Source organism: Labeo rohita, chromosome 23 (assembly GCF_022985175.1).
Source record: "Labeo rohita strain BAU-BD-2019 chromosome 23, IGBB_LRoh.1.0, whole genome shotgun sequence".
Lineage (NCBI taxonomy): Eukaryota > Metazoa > Chordata > Actinopteri > Cypriniformes > Cyprinidae > Labeo > Labeo rohita.
The window spans coordinates 31,769,274-31,783,718 of NC_066891.1; the positions used below are offsets into that span (position 1 = coordinate 31,769,274).

At 36.5% G+C, this 14,445-nt stretch overlaps 2 protein-coding genes across 2 annotated transcripts; both read right to left on the reverse strand.

The window, feature by feature from the left end:
* Positions 1-637: 637 nt before the first annotated feature.
* On the reverse strand, positions 638-8,678 carry atp6ap1a (ATPase H+ transporting accessory protein 1a). Its single transcript, XM_051097166.1, has 10 exons — positions 8,516-8,678; positions 7,940-8,066; positions 7,509-7,583; positions 7,208-7,398; positions 6,537-6,577; positions 6,328-6,413; positions 5,520-5,779; positions 4,274-4,324; positions 3,944-4,181; positions 638-2,069 (listed from the first exon to the last, which is right to left on the reverse strand). The coding sequence occupies exons 1-10, from the start codon at positions 8,671-8,673 to the stop codon at positions 1,860-1,862; spliced, it is 1,437 nt and encodes a 478-aa protein (XP_050953123.1). The 5' UTR covers positions 8,674-8,678; the 3' UTR covers positions 638-1,859.
* Positions 8,679-10,602: 1,924 nt separating this feature from the next.
* On the reverse strand, positions 10,603-14,097 carry tafazzin (tafazzin, phospholipid-lysophospholipid transacylase). The gene is made up of 11 exons (XM_051095735.1): positions 13,999-14,097; positions 13,378-13,506; positions 13,156-13,284; positions 12,953-12,998; positions 12,781-12,866; positions 12,312-12,392; positions 12,178-12,219; positions 12,026-12,088; positions 11,875-11,927; positions 11,672-11,749; positions 10,603-11,571 (listed from the first exon to the last, which is right to left on the reverse strand). Exons 2-11 carry the CDS (start codon positions 13,484-13,486, stop codon positions 11,470-11,472), a joined length of 789 nt encoding a protein of 262 aa, XP_050951692.1. The 5' UTR covers positions 13,487-13,506; positions 13,999-14,097; the 3' UTR covers positions 10,603-11,469.
* Positions 14,098-14,445: the final 348 nt, after the last annotated feature.

The following is a 14,445-nucleotide window of genomic DNA, read 5'->3' on the forward strand; positions in this document are numbered from 1 at the left end:
TATTTAAATGTTTGGTCAAAATGTTAACTTGTGCACCACAACTCATTTTCTAAAACAATTCATTTAACAGCCCAACAAATTAAGACAACTAATAATCCATTGGTGATCAAAGGGCCCCATCTTGTGGCCGCTCTAGCTCATTGTCACAAATGTTTTCTCTTAATTGCAAGTTCCCCTTCCCATCTTCCAGGGCTTACCCTGCATTCCAATGTGCATACTATCCACCCTATCTGTCCTAAATAGTATTGAAAATGCCTACTATCACATGGAATTTAGGATGGATAGTATGCACATTGGTATGCAGGCTTGGTCAAAGATCACATAGCTCATCCTGTACATTTCCTTCCATAAGGGCGAGATTGACATCAGGAACTTCATGAGTTCCTCACCATAGTGGATGAACTGGACTACAGTGACAATGTAATTAAATATACATGCATAGTTCTCTCAAAAGAAAATCATCTCGATGCTTTATGAATAGACAATACCAACATAACAACATAAAATTCAATTAGCTCTGAGATTAAAATATAATCAAATGACCCTTTTCAAACCTGGATCATAACCATTTATAAACATTCATAACCACAAACTGCCAGCTAAAACTACATAATTAAAATGAATGACATTTCAAAAGTTATGTCTCAATTAAGTTTATTAAACACGGGCACAATTTACACATTCAAGAGCATACACCTGCAAAACATGACAACAGGTAGCCTTTTATTTATTAAGCTTTTAAGTATAAACTAAACATGTGCCATCAACATAAAACATTTTTTATGAGAGCTATCTGTGCAAATGATTCACTACAATAATAGTACACAAAGAAAAACAATATATGGGAATGTTTCTGGTACTCTTTTTTTTCCCTAATATTTAAATACAGTGCACAACATGTTTTCCTTTAAAACAAAGCCTAAATGTCCATACTCAAGTCAGCACTGAAACATCTATGGACACACACCAGACACACACAAAACAATGTGGGAAACCGCAGAGGAACTCAAAAACAAATACTGGATGCAAACATACATGCACACCACCAATAAATAATTTTTATTATCTAATAACTTACACAGCAAAAAGTTATTTTCATATTTACAGTTATAGCACACAAAACATTAAGCTGTCTGTTAATAGGCATTTATCTTATACCACCAATTTATAATGTAAAGTGTACAGTTCACATTAAATGGTGTCTCAATTTGCAAATACAACAAGGTTATTCTGAGGGAAAACAAACAAACAAACAATCATTAGTCCAAAGAAGACTCGAGAATGAATCTCACAAAACTTGTCAAACACATGCTCAGGAAATTATATTTTGCATAAAAAGAAGTCTATTTTAGTACCATTAAAAGTTTTGCACTGTAAGGTGAAATGTTAAAATAGTAAAGCATTTATACATCATGATAGTATCTGCCTTTTAATGCATGCACTTGAATTAAAATGCTTTTACAAACCTAATGAGTATCACCACTGCCAATAATTTTAAAAAATGAACAAAAACCCAAAAGTAAAGCATAATTTAAATTTACAGGAGCGCTGCTTGTAACAATAATGTCACAATGCAAAAAAATCTTATCAGTCCTAAAAATGATCCTTCTTTATGCAATATATATATTCCGTTTTTTTGTTCTAATATGATTTGGACATGTATTCCTGAGATTCATCCATAAACATGCCTATTAATGGAATAATGTTCACATTCACACGCACACGCACACACAAGCACACACACACAAAAATAATCCAGCAGCACCCCAATGACAAGAAATTAATCACATTTGTGAAATCTATAACCAAAGTAAACACTACTGCTGTGAGGATGAGAAAGGAAACTGGCTCTGTGTCTTTTACTCAGTCTGGGGAACAGAGATGGCAGGGCCCTTGGGGTCGTCAAAGCGGTCCATGGTGCGGAGCTGCATGATCATATGCAGGCCGTAAGTGAGAACCAGCACCATGAGAAGAGATGTAACAAGCCCCATCCAGATACCAGGAGTGAAGAAACTAGCACAGTCACTGGCATAAGAGAAATCCTTTCCAGCCACATTGAAGCCCTGGATCTGTCACATGAGAGAGAGAGAAAGACAGAGAGATTCCTGCTTCAATTCCATTCTAGGGTTTCACCTCACTTTCATTTGTTCAGCAAAATATGATATTTGATGGTAATCAGTGGAGGATGGAACTTGATTTTTACAATCAGGATTTAATTGGGTTGTGAAATTTGGGCTATTACATGATTGGGTAATATTATTTTACTGGGTAATATGCATGCTAGTGTAATATTAGTCATTTCAGAAGTGGTTAAACTTATGAAAACCTTTTAAAACAACTTGATTGTGGACTGCATGCTGTTCAAAAACAGGTCACACACTTGAAAAGAAATTGGCCACAGGCATCGCACATAGTACATGTCTTGTGCTAGTCCAACTAAGTTAAAAGTCTACTCCTGACAACCTTCAAGTTAAGTAAGGAAGAACAAAGCCCTCGAGGGATGAATGGAGGATGGAATGTGATGCCCTTCGAACAAACTGCAACTAATTAAAATGTTTTTAAGAAACATTTTCTTATGTATCACCAAATACATATTTTTGTGCCTAAGAAGCTCAAGACATCTGGGTACATTGGGTCTGTCCCCTTTAGAGAAACAGCTAAACAAAATGTCATCTACTAAATCAGCACTTACTTGCTTTTACAATATACTCATGAACTTAACAGGGATATAAGTCATTGGACTACAGGGAATATATCTTGGGGAGGAAATTAGCAGACTGGTGAGATCCCATTGTCCTAACTCAGCCTGGGAAATGTAGCTTTTAATTATACATATCACTACATACTGTATCAATTTGGCACAAACACATGAAATTAACCCTGATCTATCCAGTGTCTGCTATACAAGAGCTCTAAGGAAACACTTATACTGTTTTTAGGGATGAAAAACTTGATCCAAAACTTTTGGTCAGGTGTTTCACCAGGTATTAGGAAAGATTTTCTCTTGCTTATTGCAACTAAGGTCTGCTTTTTTGAGATTTAGACACAAACACTTGTGATTTTTGTGATGCTGAAAACATTGTAACATTGTGCTCACATATATTGCTGCAGTGGGTAATGGATAATGGCTGAGATTATTAATGTTTAATACATGACTATCAGCCGGGTAGAACTATTATTCTAAAGATGAATTCACAAATAACCTTTCTGATCTGTCTTCACTGCTCAGTGTACCTGTACATGCAGCTGAACTTGATGTAGTGACTAGCAACATGGGCAGTATCTTCTCTAGCACTCTAGACAGTGTTGCCCCCATATCAGGTAAAAAAACAAAAAAAAAAACAAAAAGAGAGACAGAAAGAAGAGAAAGAGAGAGAGAAAAGTCCTGTACCATGGTACAGGTGTCATACTCCTGCTCTCAGCAAAGCACATCCTTAAAAACTGACAAGAGTTCAACATTTTTCAAATTTAATCATTTAAGTAATGATGCTGATAAATATTAGGTATGTAAGTAAGTAGCCTAACTAAAACAACTATATCATTGACAACTACAAGCATATGCATAGAAAACTCTTTGCTATAATCTTTACCAGCCATGTTAGCTGTACTACCCAAATAAAAAGTTGTCGGCAACATGGCCAGTAGTAGTAGTTTAAATTTTATACCACTGAATGTATAGTTTAAAGTATTAGATATTTATTCTACTACTGTATATAGCATGCTTTAGTATACTACTGCACACTAGTAAGGTATCTTTTGTTTGAAATGTTGGCTGTTGCATGCCTAGTGTGCAAAGCACACTCCAGACTCCCATGACTTATTACTTTTACTGGATACTGCACTGTAATATACTGGATTTACTATAGAAAATGTTCACTATAGACTTTAAGCCATGGGAACCATAAAGTCTAGTTGTCTTTGGTTTCACTGTTTTAGAGCCTACCTGGAAGTCATCAAAAGAGATCTGCCAGTCGTTGGCATTGTCCTTGTCTGAGTGGGGTGACAGCTGTGGGTAGCGGGAACTGCTCACAGACTCACAGCGGTACGAGTACTCAGACGGGGCATAGACGTAACGGCTACCATTGAATTTGGCATTTTTCCCATCATACTCCAGCTGAACCAGATCCATGGTGAACCAATGGCGGGCAGAAACCTTATAGTGACGCCGGTTCATTACAAAACTGAGGAGAATACAGAACACAGTTCAAGCCCAGTAGTCAGAGACAGAGACTGTGTGTTTATGTGTGTCTGAATGAGAAAATGGGACACTTACACAAGCTTAAAAGAACGGTAATTCAGGACGTCTTCATAATTTATCTCCAGTCTGTATTTTAAGAGAAATTTGCGGTTAATGAACTTCCTACATTTATATGTAAATTGCATAACACTTCATTTGTCAACTAAACCATTGTCATGCCATGTCGCCTACACTAAAATCAAAGTGCAAGTTCAATTTGTGCTGTTGTCATACTGTAAGTGTACAGAGTATGTGAGAAATAGAAAGAGGCAGCTATATCCAAAATTAACACCTATACTCTCATTTACTATTCCCTGCTACTCCACTAATATAGTCTACTAAATGAGTGAATGAAAGCAAAGTGGAAGTGCAGAGGAAGCCATTTTGACAAGAAGAAGGAATGGACTACTTGCACAGCTGCTTGAACTAGACTAGCGAGCCATACTATTTGAAAAAGGAAGTGTGTCACTAAGATCATTGCAAATCGAAAAAATAGCATGCATTTATTTTATATAATGATTCTGGATTAAAATTACAAATGAAAATGATTCAATAAAAGTTTAAAAATAAGTCTAACATTTATTATTTGTTTTCGAATAGACATGAGTGCACTTGTGTGCACTAGAGACAGGGTGCACGCAGTGAGCAGCTGTGCGTGACCTTGTGCAAGCAGTTTAATGCACTTGCATCTCCAAATCTGCACTTGCATCTGATACAAAATGAATGTAAACAGTCAGTTTGGTCTTAAGGACAGGACAAAATGTCTGATCTGTTCAAACAGATTTCTGCATTAGTGTGAATGCAGCCTATTAGATCCGATGCCGTCTATGACATCATCAATAATAATTAAACAGCAATAATACTGAGAAAAATCTTTCCCTTGCTGCCCCTCTTTGGAAAATTTTGTTTATGTTTATTTCTTCCAATGCACAGCTTAGTTTCCCTTTATCACTGTATATTTGCTTGTATGATTTGAAGCATAATGATCAAGATGACAGAGCATGCTTACATATCAATGGCTATTTAGCATGATGTGGCACTGTTACCATTTTCAAATGTGAAGAGGTTAGCCAATCATAATAAAGGTAGTAGTAGCCTTTATATAGTAGTTGACCAAATTACACCTAACTGTCAAAAAGGGGCTGAAAATTGTCATGACTAAATTATAATGAATATCCTACTAACTAAACTAACATTAGAACTGGATAAAAGTGGAAAAATAAAATACTGTAGAAAATAGTCTCTTTAATGTAAACCTCACAAGCAGTTTAGCACTATTTACCGGGAGTGAGTCTCATTGCAGGATGAGCCTGACAGGTTGGGTGAAGCACCTTCACCAAAGGTTTTCGGGGCAAGGTCATGCCTCTCCCACTTTCCTGAGCGATACTGGCTGACCACCAGCTTCTCCGCCCACAAGAGAATGCAGGTAGAGCCCTTCTCCTTAAACTCCAAAGGCGGCTTCGTAACAGGTTCCTCACGACGGGATTGCAGTAGGGATCGTGACCAGACAGAGTGCACAGCTGGAGACGCCTCCTCTATCACCTGAGGCAAACACAAGCCATCTTAAAGTTCCTGTGCTCACTATAAAGTTCTACACTGATTTGACATAACCACCTATTGAAAATGCAAAGTAACTAGACAACCTGTCTAATTAATGTATTAATAGTTTCAACAGTTATGCAGTCACAGGTATTGTATGCATTCAAACTCTGCAGCCCTTTAGAAAAGCACATCATGCCTGCCAGATACAGAGCCTCAGTACACATTATGCACCTGTGAGAATTAATCTCTTTTGAATTCAATATGTGACTCATCCAACAAGATATTGTTGCAACCATGCAACCAGACAACCAAATTATATACAGTGGAAACTATTGCTTTTAAATGATTAGCTTTACTGGTTTTAGTTTTTTTGTTTTCAAGTGCTACTTATGGTGTTATGTGTTAAGCTTTAAGTTTTGGTTTGTCTGTCATGTATACCATTACAGTAACATAAAATGACTCATATTCCAAAATAAGATTTTGGTCACACTACCCATCCTATCTGAAGGTGTGTACATGCATACATGATAGTTGTAGAGAAGTCTTACCCTTGAGGGCCAAAGTGCAGTAAACACAGCAGTATACGGCACAGACTGAGCTTTCATGATGCTCAGCACCTGACCAATCACCTCATCTACAACAAACAACATAATGTCATTAATTTGTGGGGCAAACACTTATTGTATTGGCATCTCAGCTTGTTTTACGAAAATAATAAGGCTTTTGATACTTAGTGCTGTTCCAATAGAACACATACCGTTTCCGCTGAGCACTTCTTTAGTAGACATCATATCAGCCCTGCAAGAAAAAGACAGGTTACATTCCTCATATTATCACGAGTTCCTTTTCAGGTTTTCAAGAAGGTTCCAAATATAAAGGTAACATACACACTAGGTACAATTCATGGTTTTATTATTATTTAGTATTAATTATTATGTAATGCATTTTACCTTAAATCAGTGCTGTAATAAATCCTTTCTATTACAAACTATGTGCATATCCTGTTGCCTTAAAATATAGTTAGATCTCATAAATGTCCCACATAGTTTGCTATTCTAACTGTGCTTATTTCCATCACTGGTTGCAGAAGGCAGTAACAGATAAGAAATACATCTTCATACATTTCAGTATTCAGCATTTACAGCATGAACCGCTTTAGTGAATCTACCCTGCACTGGCAAAAGACACTGACAAACAAACTTTCTGTAAAAAGATACGTAAAATAGCCATATCTTTTAGAGATGATAACTGGAAGGCACTTTGTGAAATGCATTAATTAGGTCATGTGACAACGTAGCATAGTACTGCTTGAAACATGTCCTTCTGCATAATGTATAAGATCACATACTATTTAAAAAAAAATTGCTGTCAATGTACAGTATTTTTTTTCATTCTAAACTCCAGCCAGCGTCAAAGATATTTGATTACCCGCCGCTGTAAGGGAGGCGGAAGACCAGCAAGGCAGCAACAGATGCATTGAGGCGGAGTTGAGCAAGGGTGTCTGGGTTCATGTAGAGAGGAGCCGCATCAATCTGATTCTGAAGCAGTGTAGAAACTAAAGCAGTGGCGGACGATGATACCGACGGCAACCATAAAGAGGAGGAGGACGCCAGAGCCGCCTGTGAACATGCCACAGACATGAGGGAAATGAGCTTCATACATCAAAAACATAAGAAGTTATCAATATCATAGGCAGTGACAGAAAAACAAAACAAAAACATGAACATACCTCAAGATTTTGGAAGACATTATCCTGTTTGTTTCCAAAGACTCCTCCATACATTGTGATGTCATCAACACTCAACTGAATGAAACACAGAGAAATCAACCAATAAGATTAGCATTACCTGAACTAGCCTTATAACACTTCAGATTGCTGTCTTCATTAAAATTCACTTATTCTTGTCTTTTATCAATACGCGGCACACTGACACATTGCCGATATGTATTCAGTCAGGAAATGTACAATATATATAATATGTTCTGAACTATCATGGCGCACTGGGGTGTAAATACTAGCCAAATTCCTTTAGTCATCCAATACTAAGGAAAAGACAAAACAGTAATGATGTGTTTGCACTAATCAGGAATTAATGTCCTATTGACACACTAAAGCAAACAACATTTGTTTGTGTAAAGTGTTATGAATCTTCTATATACTTTATCCTGCAGGAAGAGCAGTAGATTGTGAGGTGTAGTGCTCAGTGCTGTGTTCAGGTATGATTCCAGCTCATCCACAGACACAGTGTGACCCGCTGAGGGAGCTTTCACAGGAGACAAGGCAAACCTACACACACAAAACATTATAAGAGAACAGGTCTAGAATAACACAAATCATGATAAAAAGACAAACCCACACAATGATCATCATGAATATAACTTTGACAAACACAAATTCCGGATTAACGCAAATTCTAGTGAACTGCCTATCTAGACATCAATGACGGCCAAAATGCTGTTTTGACAGTTCACTAGCTTTTAAGACAGCCATCACCGCTCAACTCTCCTATCTGCAGTCCAATGTAATTAAACACAGTGAAGCTTGTAGATTCATATAGAGTGATATTACTAAATATGTGGGGTTTATCAGAGAATTTAAATGTTTAAAGCTCATATTAAAGTGTAACAAGGGTTTTCAGGACTGGACAGCGACTGTGTCATTCTGCTAGCAAACTGCCAAAGCTAGCGATCGCCATCGAATCTGCATGACTGAACTACTACACTATCAGTCTTTACCCATCACTCGCCCATGCGACCAGAGGGACTTGCTCATCGCTCTTCGCTGCTGCGAACACACAGAGGAAAAAAAGCAAAATCATCCCGGCGTTACGGGAGAGCGTCCTCACAGCAGCCATCTTCAGCGCAGATGATGCCGTGACGTCATAACCGGCCATCTTCAGCGGGCTGAGCTGTGACATCACGACCGGCCATCTTCAGCGTGATGAATCAATGACGTATTGAACTCTATTTTTTTAGTAATTTCAGTAGTGAGTCAGTTCAGATCATCTGTTTTTTCAAATGCCACCTTGTTAAAGAATTTTGGTTTGACTTAAAAATTCCTTACTTCAAAATCTAATTTAGACATCGATTTCAACTACCTAATTACAACACTTAAAAAACATTAACAACAAAAACGTGTCAAATTTGGCCAAAGGCAATTTATATAAATATTAGACTTCTCTTTTCTAGCACCAAATATTTCTAACCAAAGGCATGATGCAGTTCAATTTCACCTAAATATCTTTTCACTTGGATTTGTCATAAAAAGGAATGTACTTTGGTAGGCTAGGTATTGGAAACTCTTTAAATATGAAGTTGGTAAATATTCAAGGTCATTTGGTCGCATTGATTCTAACCTCAGTTGGATTTCAGAGGAGTAGATTTTGTCAGAAATGATCTCTCTTTCTATGGTGTTTCCTGATAGGCTCTTACCTGACGAAAGAATACAACCTAGTGTCTTTGTAGAACTGTATTTCCAATTATTTGCTTACTTAAAATAATTGTAATATTTATAGGAATATTTTTCTAGAGTTTATTTAATAGAAGATATTATTTTATTATTATTTAATTCTGTATAGATTGATTATTTTCAGTTTCCCATGTCTCCAAAAGAATTTTCCACACTGTTGTTGCTTGTGCTTATTCTTTATTACTGACTCCACTTAATTTGTTTGATTGTTTAGTAGTCTCTACTCATTGTTCTGACAAGATATTGTTACTCTAGTTTCAATATTAAAAAAAAAGGTAAATGTTATTTCATCCAGTTGCTCTTTATGTGGTGAATCTGTTGAAACTGTTGTTTGGCTTTTTATTTTTGGATTTGTCCTATACTAAAAATCTTTAGCAAGATACTTCAAGTTTTATTAGGAGTAACATTGTATATTATGACAGTGAGCATTGTGCTAGAAGGATGTATGCTATGCCTATTAGATCAGTTATAGATCGGTTTTTGCAACAGATCTTTGTCTGTTGCTTGCCACATTCCAGTCTCAGATCCAAATATTAAAATCCTAGACCTCTTTTTTATGAAAGAGCTTGAGCAATACCAAATCACCTGTAATTCTTTTCTTGTTTTAGTCTTGCGTTTTATTTTGTTTCTTGCTGCAGTAATTTGTTACTGTCTGTATGTTGTATTGAAAATCAATTCCATGTTCCTGAGCTGGAGTTCCATGTTCTGCACACTTGCACATTTTTAACAGTTGATTGGTGGATGATTTAGCAGATTTAGAAACTATACACTTTTGGCCTTTAATGTCATGCAGTGTAAGCAAAAGCTTCATAAAAATAATGCAGTGTGACAAGATAACACTGGCCTGAACACTGACCTGAATACATGAGACATTTTCAAAACAATAAATGTAAATATTTGCAATGAACACTACATTGATACAGTAACTGGAAGTTCAATTAATTGTTTGTTGTCATGTTTTTTTGTTTGTGGCTTATAGAATACACAGTTTAGCCATTCAAGGTAAAATGAATCAAACCTCCCATTTTGCCACTGACCAATAAGCAGCAATGGTGAGAGAGAGAGAGAGAGAGAGAGAGAGAGAGAGAGAGAGAGAGAGAGAGAGAGAGAGAGAGAGAGAGAGAAAGAAAGAGAGAGAGAAAGAGAGAGAGAAAGAAAGAGAGAGAGAAAGAGAGAGAGAACGAGAAAGAGAGAGAGAGATATTTTAGCCATGTATCTTTAGCATGTCCAATCACATTTTCATCGCTTTTCACTGTTAAATTTGGAAGTTGTTGTATGGAAAATACCTTATAATGCATAATATCAATTATGTTTTATAAAAATGACAATTTAAGATTTTTTTTTTTTTTAAGATTTTTATTTTGAACAACAGATCAAATGTCTCCCTACCTCTAAAATGTATTTCACAAAACATGTTCAACTTTCATTCCATTATGATTTTGTTTAAAGATCATAGTACTGTTTCATCAGTTGACATGGCAAACGAGAATAAGTTATAATATATGGGACAGGCACAAATGCCTGTAGGTCCATCCTTAAATAATTAAGTACAGCTTCTGTATTTACAGTGTATTTACAGTCAAATACTGCATCAAATATAAAAACTGAACAGCTATTATCTGTCATTTAAAACGTCTCAATCTGTAATTGTTTCAGAAGTCCCACATTAGATCAAGAATTTGACTTAATAATCACTGTTCTAGGACAACTGTGTATACAAATTTAACAAGTTGTTAACAAGATGTTTAGGAAATTTAATACAAAAATGAATGACTCACTGACATGCTAGCATGTAAAAGAGCTACTTTCATCATTCTAAATGCTAAAGTTAATTTTGATGGGTCAAGTATTCATTGGAATTACAAAAAAACATGCAACATGCTTCACAGTCTACAAGGCATTTCCAGTCACTTACTTGCACACAACATATCTCCTGAGGTCCTGCACATTGATCAAAATATATTTACTTTGTCTGTAGGTGAAACTCGTTTACAACAACAAAAGATCTCTGTTTTCCTTCAGCCCATATCTGACTTCCACTCATTAATAAACTGACACCCATGGATAACAGTACTTAAAAAGATGCTGTAAACTTCTTTGGGTGTAGTAAAAATCTGTATGATTGTTCTTCCTCAGTGTCTATGCTGACTTGTAAGGCCCGGGTTAGCTAATGAGTAATGTACTGTATAGCCCTTTCTCCTGTAATAAGTCCATTCGTGGGTCACGTACGGTTCCGTATCCTGTGATGAAGTACCTCCGCCTGGGCTTTCAAACTGCGAAACTCCCCTTGGATAAAGTCTGTCAGTGTTTTCCGCATTTCCATCTGTACAGAAAATAGTGTTGTACTCAACTGTAAAACTATTATTATTATCATCTTTTTAAACACTCTGAACATCACATCTTGTACCAACATGACCACCTACCGGACATGTGTTTTCAGCTCTTAGTGCATTTACCAGATGTTTAACTGTGAATGGCTTTCCAACTACAACAGTTATTCGCTGTACAAAAGAAAAAAAAAAAAAAAAAAACACACACACACACACACAACACAAGTGAAAACTGTCCTGTATGACATTTAAAAATATCAGGTATGACACATTACACAAGCAAGATATGTATTAACCTGTCCTGTTCGAGGGATGTATGGACTTTGATTTGGTAAAACATCATTCATACCTGAAAAATATGGTACATAAGTGCTCAAATATGAATTCATAAGGTTATGTGCTACAGCAGCAGCTTATGTCATTTGATTGTGTATGTGCATAACTTACCTACATGCCACAGAGGTAAAATGATTGGGTGGAGAGAGCACTCCGCAATCAAACGCCCAATTCCTGTCAAGGAATAAAAGGATTTACTTACTTTACTACCAAAAAAATCACGTAAAACAAATTATATCCTATTATTGTAGCATAAATCTTACCCCATTTTATTCTCATGAACTCTCCAGTCATGTTAACTTTACCTGGGAGGGGAAATGTACCATAGTTTCTTTAACTTTGTTTGTATAGCAAACAAATGTTAAGGGTAAACATGAGTGTCATCTGCTGTCTGTACCCTCTGGAAATATGTGTATCCAATCCCCTTGATTCAGTCTTTCCAAGAGGAAATCCATTCCTTTCTGATATACTCCATCTCCTAAAAACAGAAGACAGTTCAATGTATTCAATACAATGTCTCTTTAAAAAAAAAAAAAAAAAAAAAGAATTATTAGTTATTATATAGATTAGATTCGGGACTGACAGGGACTGTCAGTTAAAGCAAGATAAATTCCTCTTCTTTTCTTTTATAGCTGTGCGCTCAATCATATTCCAAACCATCAGTGACCAAACTATTCCGCATACCTTTTAAACACAGGTACTTTTCTCCAATAGTAGGCAAATTATTTTATATGACAGTTCACTTATGCTTTACACTTTATGTTCAAAAAAGACTACCTCATGAAGTTTGATTCAGTCTAATAATTCAAAAAGTGTGGAAAATAATACAGACTGAGGAAATAAAAAAATGTGGCATTAGAGCTCACCTCTAACAACAGGCACACATTTCCCTCTGCTGAAGAAGCTGGAGTGGAATTCTTTTGTGAAACAGATGTCAGAGGCAGCAGGTGTCCTGAGCACACACAGACAACAAACGATATCATATAAAGTGACAAAGACTTTTACACAAGTCTCTAAATTCTGTTTTAATTCTCTCACCATCTCATCCTGTTAAAGTTCCACAGATGCCGGAGCTTCAGGACTCCTGATATCAAAATGTGCATAAACACTATTAATGCATTTACATTTTCTACTGGAAAATCTACTCTACAATTTGTGAAATCAGTTATATTGAGTGTGTATTTTTTTTGTTAAAGCTATGATTTTGTTATTCAAAACCAGGTATCTTAAGCTCCACCTACCCCAGATATGTGGATCATCCATACAGGACTGATGATTGCATACTGTGATAAGGGGTGTGTCCTGAGGACGCTCATCAACCAAGTCCAACAAAACATCCTGGTTGTGCACCACCAAAGAGTTAAAATAATCTACAGATTCAGATAAATTAGGTGAAGGTTACATCTTTCATAGTTCATAGGACACATCATTAAAAGTTTGATGTGGAGAAGCATTACACTCACTGGTCCAAAGGTAACTGTATGAGCCCACCATTCCCATGACCACTCGGCTGGATATTCTCCAGCCCAGGCGGGGGCATTGTGGGAAGGGCCATGTCACCTCCAAGGGCATCGCCACAGCATTCACCCACACTAAGATATTACAACACAAAACAGACTTTTGAACGGATTTTCATCTGTTAGGAACGTACATATCTATAGGCTGTGTTACAGTTCAACTGCCGAGAACATATTTGCTCCAGATGAATCAGATACAGCATGTAATCATTTTGGGACAGATATGTTAAGCATAAGCCTGAGCTTTATGTCCAAATAAAAACAGAGGAGCAGAGTGGCAGCTCTTAATGCAAATTACACAATCTAGAGAAATAGCGTGATGTGTGAAAACACAAAACAGCGACAATCATGACATAAAATCTCCTGAATGCTTAAGAAGTAAAACAATAAGAAACTTCCTCATTTTAAACTTAAAACTTATTATATGAGCAGGGTAATTCCACATGGCTGAATTAATGAACTAATGGATGTAGTTAATTGTTCCTCTTTTTTGTAATCACAGCATTAAATTGTAATGTGAGTTTGATTCATCATAAAAAGTATAATTTAAAAACGTAACCCTCCCACCTTCTGTCCCGTCAGCCGATGGGCGCAGAAATGCAACGGCACCGGAACTACTATACCATCACGAGTGATCATGGGAGTTGTAGTTTTGTAGTCGTCATTAGTTTCCTCGACCTTGACGTTTTCGCTTTTATACCAAACATAAAAACAGCATTGACGTTATTATACTGGAAAGATAAAACAGATTGTCGCTTCACTGCTGAAGCACACGTTATTTATGTTAGCATCACATTTTTCGTCACACATGGAAGTGGGGGCATAAAAAAGTCACATTAAAAGGCTGGCGCGAAGCATAAACAAAATATTATTTAGTGTATTTACAATGTTGTGCTCTGCTGTTAGCTGTCAAAATCCTACATGCAGAAACCAATGGGTTCATTTTTACGGATTCGTCAGAGCTTGAGGCTCTGAATTTTAGCTTACACGTAACGTTAATTACTTAATAGCGGA